The sequence below is a fragment of the Populus euphratica genome, unplaced genomic scaffold, assembly GCF_000495115.2.
Source record: "Populus euphratica unplaced genomic scaffold, PopEup_1.0 scaffold1586.1, whole genome shotgun sequence".
Lineage (NCBI taxonomy): Eukaryota > Viridiplantae > Streptophyta > Magnoliopsida > Malpighiales > Salicaceae > Populus > Populus euphratica.
Genome location: NW_011501439.1, coordinates 15,010 through 27,038, shown reverse-complemented (window position 1 = coordinate 27,038; position 12,029 = coordinate 15,010). Strand labels below are relative to the sequence as shown.

Below are 12,029 nucleotides of genomic sequence, written 5' to 3'. Positions count from 1 at the left end.
AAATCTTGACTTTTAATAATTTTCACAAGCTTTGCATAACACATGTGTGTCTTTGAACATGGTGGGCCAGTAAAATCCACATTGTAAAATTTTTTCAATCGTCTTTTTTGATGAGAAATGACTTCCACATGCCTTAGAATGACAAAATTTAATGACACTACTTACCTCATTGTCAGGAATGTATTTTTAAAATATTTTATCAGAACAATTTTGAATAAGTAAGGTTCATCCCAATAAAAATTCTTTATTTCATTCAAAAATGTACTTTTATCTTCGACACTCCAATGAGTAAGCAAATCTTCTAAAGAAAGAAAATAGACAAGATTAGCAAATCAAGGCATTGATCTAAGAGAAAATAAGGATTCGTTAGAAAACTAATCATTAATTGGTGTGATGTCAAATGTCGAATCTATTGTCAATTTTGACAAATGATATGCAACAATATTTTTGGTGTTTTCTTCATCCGTGATTTCTTTCTAAGAATAAATCATTTGCAAATCTTCAAATTCATTAACGCTATTTTACTCATAATAGATTCAAATTGATCATAAACTGATTCATTAATAAGATCTACTTCTTGTTAATTATTATCATCTCTAGGTTGTTTATAAATATTGAAAATAGTCATCTTCAATGTCATGTTTCTAAAAGATAGTTTCATTAGTCAATTCCTACAATTAATCAATACATTAGAAGTTGCGACAAACAAATATTCTAAAATAACAGGAAATGAATTACGTGCTTTAATAGGTTGTGTCCAAGATAATAAAATTCATAGGATAAATGAATTTATCGACTTGTATTAACACATCTTCAACTATTTCTCTAGGCACTTTTACATATCTATGAGTAAGTAAGAGAGTTACAGAAGTTGGTTTTAAGTCACCTAGATTGAGACTTTAAAAAACTAAACATGGAAGTAAATTCACACTAGCTTAAATATTAAGTAAAGCTCTTTTAATTTTATGTTTTCCAACAAAGCAAGAAATTATAGGACAACTAGGGTCTTTATATTTCCAAGCATTATTGTTTTGAAGAATGGTACTTATTTGTTCGGCTAAAAATACTTTCTTTTTCACATTCAGTTTTCTCTTCACAGTGCATAAATCTTTCAAAAATATAGTATATGAAGGTACCTGTTTAATAGCATCCAACAAAAGTATATTGATCCTTACCTATTTGAAAGTTTCAAAGATTTCAAAGTTGTGATTGACTTTTCTTTGGTCTTGACACGAGAAAATGAAAGTGCTGGGGGAAAATCAGTCTTTTCTTTACAATGTTCAGATTCAACCCCATCTTTACTCTTAGAGATTAACTCATCATCTTTCTTATAAGATTCAAGAGCGAGTTTTTCAATAACTTTACCACTATGAAGAGCGATGACTGATTTGACTTGATTTATGTGTTGGCCTCCTGAACTGCATTTGCATTATATTGCACCTTTGGATTTTGCTTTGTTTGAGATAGAAAATTACCTTTCTTTTAAAAACTGAGAATAGATGTTAATTTTGCAAGAGTATCTTTAAAATTTATTATGCTTTGAGCAAGTTGAGTATTGATTGTCTCTTGCTTTTCAACGAACACATGCAATGTTTCCTTAAGATTTCTTTTAGGTGAGGGAGCATAAGGAGGTGCATATCCATGAGAATTTTGAAAAATATAGTCTGCTTCAAATGGTGGCTATGAAGTTTATGCATTATTGTTATCACTCTTCCAACTGAAATTTGGGTTATTTCTCTAACCAAGGTTGTATGTTTATGAGTATGGGTTATGATTAGGCCTTTGAAAATTATTTAAAGCAAGGCAAAGTTAGATAGTCATTGGTTGAGTATACATTAGTTTTACAGACACACAATGTTTTGAACAGATTTTAAGTGACCACTCTTTTTCAATTCTAGTGCCTCAACTTTTCTAACTAAAAATGCAAACTTGGCTTGGAGATCATGTCTTCCCTAAGGTTGGACATACCTCTACTAGATGTATAAGTTTGAATTTTACCCGGTATCTCATAAGTACCTGCGATGTCCTAATTTTGAGCATTTTTAGCTAACAAGTCTAAGTACTTCCTTGCTTCATCAGAATCTTTATTTTTAAAAGTTTCATTGCACATCAATTCTACCATTTGCTTATCTTTATGTGTTAACCCTTCATAAAGATATTAAACCAATCTTCATGTTTTAAAACCACGATGAGAGCAAGTATTAGACAAGTCTCGATATATATCCCAACATTGATAAAATGTTTCTTCTAGTTTTTGAGTGAAAGTGATGATTTTTTCTTTGAAAGAGCTTGTGCTATGAGAAGGGAAAACTTCTTTAAAAACTATTGTTACATTTCATCTCAAGTACAAAAGGATCATGGTCTCAAATTTTGTAGCCATATTTTAACTTTGTCATTTAATGAAAAAGGAAAAAACTTTAATATGATTACGTTTATACTACAATTTTAAGTCAATATAGGTGTTACAGACCTCCTCAAATTTCCTTAAATGTAAGTATGAATTTTCTAAATCTAAGTCATGAAAAAAAGGTAAAAGTTGAATAATGTTTGGCTTAAAATAAAAATGAAATGCATTAGAAGAGAAAACTATGCATGAGGGCGCACTTTTTCTTGTTGGATTCATGTGGTCTCTAAGTGTTCTAACATAGTTATTCTCATTATGAAACGACTGGTTATCTTCTTCGACCATATTTTCTAAAAATGATAACGATACCCTACAAAGCCTACCACTTAATATACATGGTCAAACTCGTATACACGTGTAGGAAGAGAATAAAAGGAAGAAGAAAAGAAAAGAAAAGGAAACAAAAAAAAAAGTTAGATACAAGAAAATAAAATAAATATTATAATTTATTCAAGAATTTATCTCCCCAGCAACAACGTCTCAAAATTTGCAAGATGAAAAGATTGATGTCTTCTCTCAAGTGTATAAGTGTCTAAGTAATAAAAAAACCCTGCAAGACCGGAGTCAAACTATAAGGAGGTTAACTATATAAATTATAAACAACAACAACAACAATAATAATAAGTTAAAGATGACTATCAGATTGTAAGATTAATGTGAGGATTAAACAATGATAAAAACAAATGTTAAAGTTAAAGGATCTACTAATGGTATTTCAAACAAGTATAATATAAACTCTTTTTATTACTCAATTGAAAACCACATACAAAAAGGTTCCAATCAAATTATATATTATTAACATAATTACATTAGTTATCTTATTCAACTAATGTTACTACTTGTAAATGTTGTTAGATATTCATGATTATAACTTATGTTAATAACAAATTAAATTTCTTTCATAACACACGTGTCGGTTATACCATATGGTTGGGTTATGAAAGTGCCAAGTATTTGTTGTATCAAATGTCATACAACACAAATCTAGATTAACCATTTAACAACCAAAGTATTAAAAGTGAACAAGATAATAAATACAAAACATGTTAGGATCAAACATTAAGGTCCATATTGAGTTTACACTATACCTATTCTTACACCATTAATGTAATCTTTTCACCTTGACATAATAAACTTAACTAAAAATAATAAAAGAGAGAAATGTGAATAAAAAAATATAAAAAAATAAATAAGATAAAAGTTAAGTATAGGAAAGGAAATGAAAAGTATAAACAAGAGATTAATGAAAGTAAAACTTAAACTTTACAAAAATATAAAGAAAAAAAGAGTAAGAACATGATCTTGATTTGAAAACCAAAATGCCTAAATGCATGGCAAATACCTCCTTTTATAGGCTAAAATTGAAAACCATTGATTTGTTGACTAATTGTTGAGTGGGTGACCAAATCTTAACTTAGTGACAATCTTTATCTTCTTGTTTGAATAAAACGTCATTTCTAACATTAGAATTTGAACACACTTAATTCATGAAAGTTCTAAGAAATTATCTCAACTTTCCAACTACAAAAAAGTTAAGCTCATTTGGACTTCTAGAACTCAAGATATGGGGCCGAATACTGAACAATGTCTGGCTTGCAAGATAGATTCGGACTTCTCTTTTAATACTAAGATTTAGATTTTCAAATGGCAGAATTGAGTTTTGGATAATCATGAATATTTTATGCCTATATTTTAGCTTTCCATCCATATAAAGCAAATCCAAATCCAAGTTCTACAGCTCCAGATATAACCTAATGACTGAACAGTGTTGCAATTTGGACTGCACTAACATCTATTTTCTAAGCTTAACCCTCTATTTGTCTTTTCAATTTCAGTAGTTAAACTTATCAATCAATTATTTCATTTATGTGATAAATTTACATTTAAGATGAACATTTACTATAAATTAAAGGTATCTTATAATATTAGACATGATATTATAAAATATGTTTTAAGAAGTTATTGATACTTTAAGTACAAAATACTGATATAAAAACTTAATAAAAATATATTTTTAAATACTGATCATGTTAGTATGACCAGACTTGATTGTGAGTCCATGAGCTTCCTTGCAAGAACATTTCTGGTTGAAATATGAGATCCTCTTGTATTTAAATCAGTAAATGTGAAAAGAGTATTTAAATCAGTAAATGTGAAAAGAGTACTGGTTGAAATACGAGATCCTCTTATATTTAAATCAGTAAATGTGAAAAGAGTAATGTGTATGAAAAGAAATATACAAAAAATAAATGGCATGACCTGAACTCGTATTACTAGAAATTGTCTAGTGTATTTATATATCCAAGGCTTGAAATTTCTACATGAAAAAGCTGAACATGTCATTGATAAAAAACTAGTGCTGTCGCTGACTTTATTGTGTTATACATGATTGGTGTGCAATTCATGCTATTTATGCAAATATTGTGATGATTAGTGTCATTATCACAACACAATAATGCATGCTTTACATTGAAAATCCATGCATGCGTAGGAAAAAAATTATGCTTAAAAATCATGTGACAACCCAAAAAGCATAAAATAACATGCCGAACAAGATTACACAAACCGGGTCCGTGCTGAATTTTGAGCTGGAATTACTGCCAAAACAGCTGGAAAAATACATATTTTTATAGGAAAAATGTGTATTATCAATGATCACACTAAAACCTAAATTTTTGCCACCTATTTGTTAATGGACTGCTGTTCGGCTATCATATGTACTTAGAAAATATTTTCTCAAAAACAGGCATAATCAAAATTTGACAGCATATATTAGGCACCTTAGGTCAACTTATAAATGTGAATGCAATCTTCATGAAATATTCAAGCTAACAAACATCATGGGAAAGCAGATTATTTTGACAATGGTTAGATGCAATAATTTTCATTTATAGTTGCCAACTACAGATAAGAGCAAAAGAAAACAAAAAATTAAATGTCAAAATTGAAGCATAGTCAATAATCATGTTCCTACATGTACATTGGAAACAACTAAACTGTCGTATTCAAAGAATGCCCTCTTCCAAAGTAATTTCAGCTGCTAGTTCACCAATACTTGTACCAGCAATATATCCACCAGACCATGCATTCTACAAAAAGAACAGTTGATTAATCAAATATTGTTCCATCCAGAAGGAACTAAATAGAGGACACTTGCATCTGATCATGGGAATCCATCCCTATAAATACAGTAGTTCCAACATTCTGGTAAAAATCAAAGAGACTAAGACAAGATTATAGAGATCTTAATTATCTGCTTATCAATTTTCAATGAAAAAGAAATTGACTTGGCCCAAAATTTCACTATAAAAGCGATTTTTTTGCAGGAAAACATTCCATAGTGATTTTTTGCAGGAAAACATTCCACAGTGACTGAAGGCTTGCATCGACTTTACATAGATCTCCAATGGCAAAACAAAGTTCCTAATTTTCTAAAATTTCACATAATTAATTTATCAATAAAATATAACATGGACAACAAATCCAATCTCAAAAAGAAAAAAGAAAAAATAGGTGCCAAAGGGTGCCTTTATACCTGGAAGTTAAAACCACCAGTTACCCCATCAACATTCAGCACCTACAAAAAAATTAAAAATTTAACACCATGAATGGTGATCAGAACTCAAACACTATCCAACATGATCTCACACAGCATTATTAACTTAAATTCTTGATAGATAAACTTGAGTACAGAAGTTGGAACTATCGCAATCACACTGAAGGTTATTTTCTACCTTGTTCACAAAAAAGAAACAGGAACCTGAAATGTCTTGAGTGTAGGGGCGATTACCTCTCCTGCAAAGAAAAGACGTGCACATTTCTTGCTTTCCATTGTGTTCAAAGAGATCTTCATGAAGTAAAAGGAAATCAACTTGTGGTTCTGGTAACACTAAAAAATAGAGAGAGAGAGAGAGAACCTCAGATAAAGGAACACCTCCAGCAGTGACAAATTCATCCTTATACTGGCCCTACATTAAGAATAAAAGCATAGCTACTCAAGAAAGTGACAGAATTGAAAGAAGGGAGCTCAAATAGTTCCTAAGAGTAAAAATTCTACCTTTCCTGTTATTTCAAATGCACAATGCTTTAAAAGATGAGCAATAGAAACAATGGAATTGTTTGATATGGAGGCCCACAGTGCATCTCCAATCAGACCCTGCATATTAATAACAAAGAATGGCATGTGCAATTAATATTGTGCTGGAGCATCAACAGATGATAATTCACTTCGAAACATGCAAGCAACCTCTCGATCCACAATATATTTCCAAAATCTCTTTGTAAGGCTGAACCCCAATGGCCATGAATTAAGTGCCTTTTGTTTCTGCAAACAAATAAATAATATGATAGAAGTAAACCAAGATTATCATAACACAACCTTAATGCAAAGCAATAAATATCCCACTACTTGCAAAGCACGAAAATAACTGTAATCTTGTAGATAATGAGGAACTGGGAATGGCACATCTGATATGCAGACTGGAAAAGCAGATTTAATCTGGCTTTTATCCAAGACTCAATAGAGATATTACAAATCAATTCTGCTTTCCAGTAGCTGACAACCAGACCTGGAACACACCATAATCCATTAGGCTTTTCAATAGCAGTTTAAATTAATGCCATAGCATGTTTTCTCTTCTCTGGTGGTTTGGTTATGCATAAAGAAAAATCATAATTTAAGAGAAATATCAGCTCTTTTCATAGCATCATTAACCAGCATTTGTCAGAGGTCGATCACCAAGAACAGTTCTATGTACTCATGTTACCCTCATTTAAATGAACAAGAAATTTATAACACTGATCTACCAGGCTCTGGTAAACCAGAGAGAAATTTGGCTTTGAATTACCCCACTATATTAGCAAAGAGGGTGAAGGACCGCTTCCAAATTCATGAATAACTCAAGACTTTATGGAGCATGCAAAAAGCTTGAGTAGTGAAAACTTAGATCAAAGATTACTGCATATTTATGCTTGTGTCGATTAAGGATTGACTTCATGTCTTCTATATGCAAATCAGGAACAAAATCCACTATAAGTGTGCCTGCACCCAAATGCTATCAAGATTATTGAAGAAAAAAGGAATGGAGAGAGAGAGAGAGAGAGAGAGAGAGTAAAACTTTATATTACCTTTGTAACCTGAACTGAACAGATCACGTGCCCCCCAAGCAGAAAGCCGAAGAATCACAGGCCCACTGAGCCCCCAGTGTGTAACTAACATGGGCCCAACCTGAAATTTGATATTTATTAGTACTTCCTACACTCAAGTACATTTACATCATATCAGCAAGAAAAACATGCCTGTGTAAAGTGTGGCGTGTTCCTCAGAATGTTTTCTAATTTCAGCTTCACTTCAACCTTCGGAAATGAAACCTGAACATTACAAATGGAGAAAATTAACACTTCAGTATTGATATAACACACTGTAACTTGTGATGAAGAGCAACTTGTTTCATGGTAATCTAGGATGTCTGGACAGACATGGAGTTATTTGAGTCCTATCAAAATAATGCATATATCATCCATTAAAAAAAAGAAATCCATATATATGCTGAAAAATATTAAGTCATCACCTGAATGACTAGGAAGCAGGGTATTCAATGCAGAACCTTAGAAAGAACCAATTTCAGAAATGCATAATTTCACACTAAATGTCATGATGAATGGAAATTTATTTCACGAACCTGCTGCCTAAGAAAAAACATCAACTACCATAATGAAAGAGATTGAGCACCACTAGAAATTTTAGTAAGTGTTTTTTATTAACAGCAAACTGAGGGTTCTCGTAAGCAACTTCTAGTACAATAAGCAGAGGCCATTCTAACAGTCAGTCCAAGTAATCACGGTTTAAGAAAATGCATAGTCCATGCAACTAATAATTACACATAGAACTCATTTTGTTGATTACAACTAAAATAGTTATATTTGTAAAATCTCAAGAAATTGGGGAAAAATAGGCAGACAATTGTTAGGGACTCAGGATTAAGAACCACTGTCTTTCGACTCAATATAGATCTGATAGTACATTTGCAAAAGGCTACAAAAGTAGCATATTATGTGTGAATCAATTAAACAGAAACATTACCCCTGATAATTCTGCTAGTCCTGAATCTGCAATCTTAAAAGTGAATAAGCTCGGTACTGGATCTACAATTGAATGACCAAGCTGAGCTGCAAGACTATGACCCTGTAATAAGAAAACAAAATATCACAAGAAATTTAAGTACCCACATGGTGATGCAAGTGAAACATCCATCTATCAGTACCTGCTGGCTACTCCCACTGGCAATCAATAGATAATCAGCTTTGACATTTTCAACGAAACTGACTGTGCGTTTCTCAAGCTTCAAAAGAAACTTTCCACCATCTTCAACAGATGCACTTGATACAACTTTTCTAGTCTGCAATGAAACTGGGAGAAGAAGTCATAGTTCAGAAAGTATAGCTTTCAAGCATTCCATAATATTGAGGTCATAGTAAGCTATCTAAAGTCATATTACAAGAGGAATAAATGATAAATCTGTAGCAGAAATAATAAGAAAGTTGCGCATCATCTAAAACATTTCTTTGAGATTCATAATATCAATATCCCTCACAACATTATACACTATTGGGAAGGAAAATTGTCAAACAAACACCATCATTTTAAGCTAAGATTAATATAAAAAAAATCCACACATCCTCAGTAAAGAAAACAAACCTCCTCTATGTTTGGCTTCAGATAGAAGACAATCAATTACTGAAGACGAGCTGTTGCTGGTAGGAAACACTCTTCCATCCTCCTCAATCTATGGGTATAAAAGAATAAATAGCATGTGCAAGATGACAGACGAAGTGTAATACATGCAGTTTCAGAGACAACCTTTAAAGCCACCCCATGATCAGTAAACCAGGACATTGTATCTGCTGGGCCATGCATGTCAAAGAAAGCACCTTTGAATTCTCTGTGACCCCTGGGATATTGTTCCGCTAAAATCTGCAACCAACCCAACACAATGTGAATTCAACAAATTATGTATTTGCAAGAGGATCCAGTTTCTAGATGTCATTAGACCTGACAAAAATAACACCACTGCAAAGTCCATTTTAACACTTCATTGAAGCCAAGCTTTTCCTTAGCTATTGCTCAGTGTAGTGTAGAAGGTTAAAACATTAAATGCTCCTACAAATTTTGTGGTCATTAAAGCATGTCACTGTCATCTCATGTGCTTGAATTCATCAAACACAACTATACCGAAAATAAGGTAGAGGACTATCCTGTTGGCCCTGATCTCCTTGAATTCTTCATCTTTGTTGTCATGGGATAATTTTTTTTTTTTTCCAACAGCTCTATTCCAGATAATTAGAGAGCAACAAGCAGAGCCATGGCTAAATTTGTCACAGATTTAAGGAGATGGCAGCAGCAGATTGTTGTTTTGTTTGTTTTTCCTATTAGAATGTGGGGTAGATGAAAAACACTTTACAAGATTAATGGTTATCCATGCACTGAAGACCTCCAATATCTAATAAAAAAACTGCACTTCACTATGATTGCTTGATTAAACTATCCATTTTAGTTTCTGTTTCCATTTGCTTCCCTAGCCACTACTATCAGGCTGGGGTTAATCTTCATCAGAGAGATTGACACCTATCACGAATTTTCTGTGAACTTATTATAAGATATGATATTACAGATATCTATAGTCAGCATCCTGCAATTGCAGTTAGGACAAACTATCCAGTACCCTTGCTTGCTGTCTTTGTTATGATGGTCATCGAAGCTGGAATGTGGATCACTTTGACAGAATGTCCAATCAACATTCAGTTACACGCAACTGAATGACTGTCATTCTTGTCTGTGACACTGCCACAATGAAGGTTAGAGATGCCACCTGAAGAACTAAATTTTTTTTATTTGACATATATAACAAGGAGCTTTCCTCAGACAACAGTTTTTCATCTGCAACTAAGAAAAGGTGGCTAATGCTAGGGGGCACGTCCATGTTTATGAATTTAAATTTGTGGAATTTGATTCTGATGTATGCACTTGATTAATTGCTAACCAAAAACATGGAATAGTTGTTTTCTACTAGCTTCGCTTTAAAAGGCCCTTTCCTGATGGCACTTACTTTGTGTTAACAAGGGGAAAAAAAACTACACTTAATACCAGATGAAAAATAATCTGAGCAAATATGAAGTGAGCAACTGTAAAGAAGCTAATTTAAGTGCAGCAATTTCTCTACTAAGCTATTGCATTGCAAAGAAATCCTGTGCACTAACACTGCAATAAGCATTGAAAATCATTCTCTTAGTTATCCCCTTTCTAAGTATTACCAAAATTTTGAAAAATAAAGATACTATAAAGCTCTATGTTTTACTTAAATTTCTTGTTATGCCTGACCACCCACACTGATATTTCATTTTGCACACTCCAAGAAATAACATACTAACCAGTCGTTAGAAAAAATCCTGGAGAAAAAAGCAGCAATGTTCAGATGCTCTACCATGAGAAAATCTCATTAAGACTAGTAGAATGTGCCATAAACTAGTAAGAAAGGAATAACATGAAAACAAAAATAGAAGTAAGCTATATTCCCATTAAAGGGAAATTCAAGAGTCATCAACAAAGCATAGAACAGCAACATGAAAATTCAAAACAAACATAATCTTAATATAACATTTTTTTCAATGGAAGCATTTGCTGTTTTACACTTACCTTAATGTCAGAACAATGCCCATTTGTCACGTTGCATCTGCCTCCCCCTGATATTTTCACCTGTAAATGTAAACACCCACAATCAATATGCCAAAAATCACTCATGAAAGTGCAAACTGAATTCTGTAGTATGTATAAGCAGGATCCCAGAGAGGAAAGAAAAAGAAAAGCATAACCTTAGATAAAGGATTTCCTTTCTCTACAACAAGGACATCAAGATTAGGAGCCAGAGTCTTGGCTCTAATAGCTCCATACACTCCAGCTGCTCCACCTCCAACAACTACCAATAGCTCTTCTTTACTTGACTGCGTGCCCATAAAATACAGGCCAAGATAATAGTGTAGTGATTAGTCAAGTAGTAGAGTAGAAACAACATGGATGATGGGACCAACTACAAATCTGTACCTTTTGGGCTGTAGGAATGGCAGTTGCAGTAAATTTGCATTTGTTGGGATTGAAAAGGAGATGGTAATAACCACTACTGGAGTTAATACTAGCAGTTCTTGAAGATATTCCAAATTGGAGAAAGAAGCGCGCCAAATGGAAGCTCATCTCATGGATCCTCCTCCGCACTCGAATCTCCTCTGTAGTTTAGAGAACTTTTTCCTTCAAAATGACGCCGTTGAGTGCCTTTGGATACTGTTTCAAGGGATTGCTGTGGGGCACAGGATTTTTTTTTTGTTTTATTTTATTTTTTTGTTTTGTTTTATTGTGTTAATATTAGAAATAAATTTTAAAAACAAAAAAAATTATTTTAAAATAAAAAATAATAATTTTGTAATTTTGACATTTAAAAAGCAATCGAGTCTTTAATATAGTTGTGGATTTAAATTTCGAATTAAAGTGGCAGTGCATTCCTATGGTCCGCAGCTTGAAATAAAATCAATCTCGAACGAAATACCGACATACAAAATGCCATTATAAATGACTATC

At 32.6% G+C, this 12,029-nt stretch overlaps 1 protein-coding gene across 2 annotated transcripts; it reads right to left on the bottom strand.

Annotated features, from left to right (window-relative positions):
* Positions 1-5,244: 5,244 nt before the first annotated feature.
* Positions 5,245-11,754, bottom strand: LOC105117893 (FAD/NAD(P)-binding oxidoreductase family protein). Of its 2 annotated transcripts, none has more exons than XM_011015696.1 (16): positions 11,502-11,754; positions 11,273-11,401; positions 11,097-11,156; positions 9,264-9,377; positions 9,102-9,189; positions 8,668-8,813; positions 8,487-8,588; positions 7,703-7,774; positions 7,532-7,631; positions 7,363-7,445; positions 6,651-6,728; positions 6,462-6,560; positions 6,322-6,372; positions 6,195-6,251; positions 5,940-5,981; positions 5,245-5,493 (listed from the first exon to the last, which is right to left on the bottom strand). In XM_011015696.1, exons 1-16 carry the CDS (start codon positions 11,646-11,648, stop codon positions 5,410-5,412), a joined length of 1,452 nt encoding a protein of 483 aa, XP_011013998.1. In that variant the 5' UTR covers positions 11,649-11,754; the 3' UTR covers positions 5,245-5,409. The 2 variants fall into 2 exon arrangements, with proteins under 2 accessions (XP_011013998.1, XP_011013999.1); XM_011015697.1 differs by having other exon boundaries at positions 5,437-5,493; positions 6,195-6,199.
* Between the last annotated feature and the right edge of the window lie 275 nt (positions 11,755-12,029).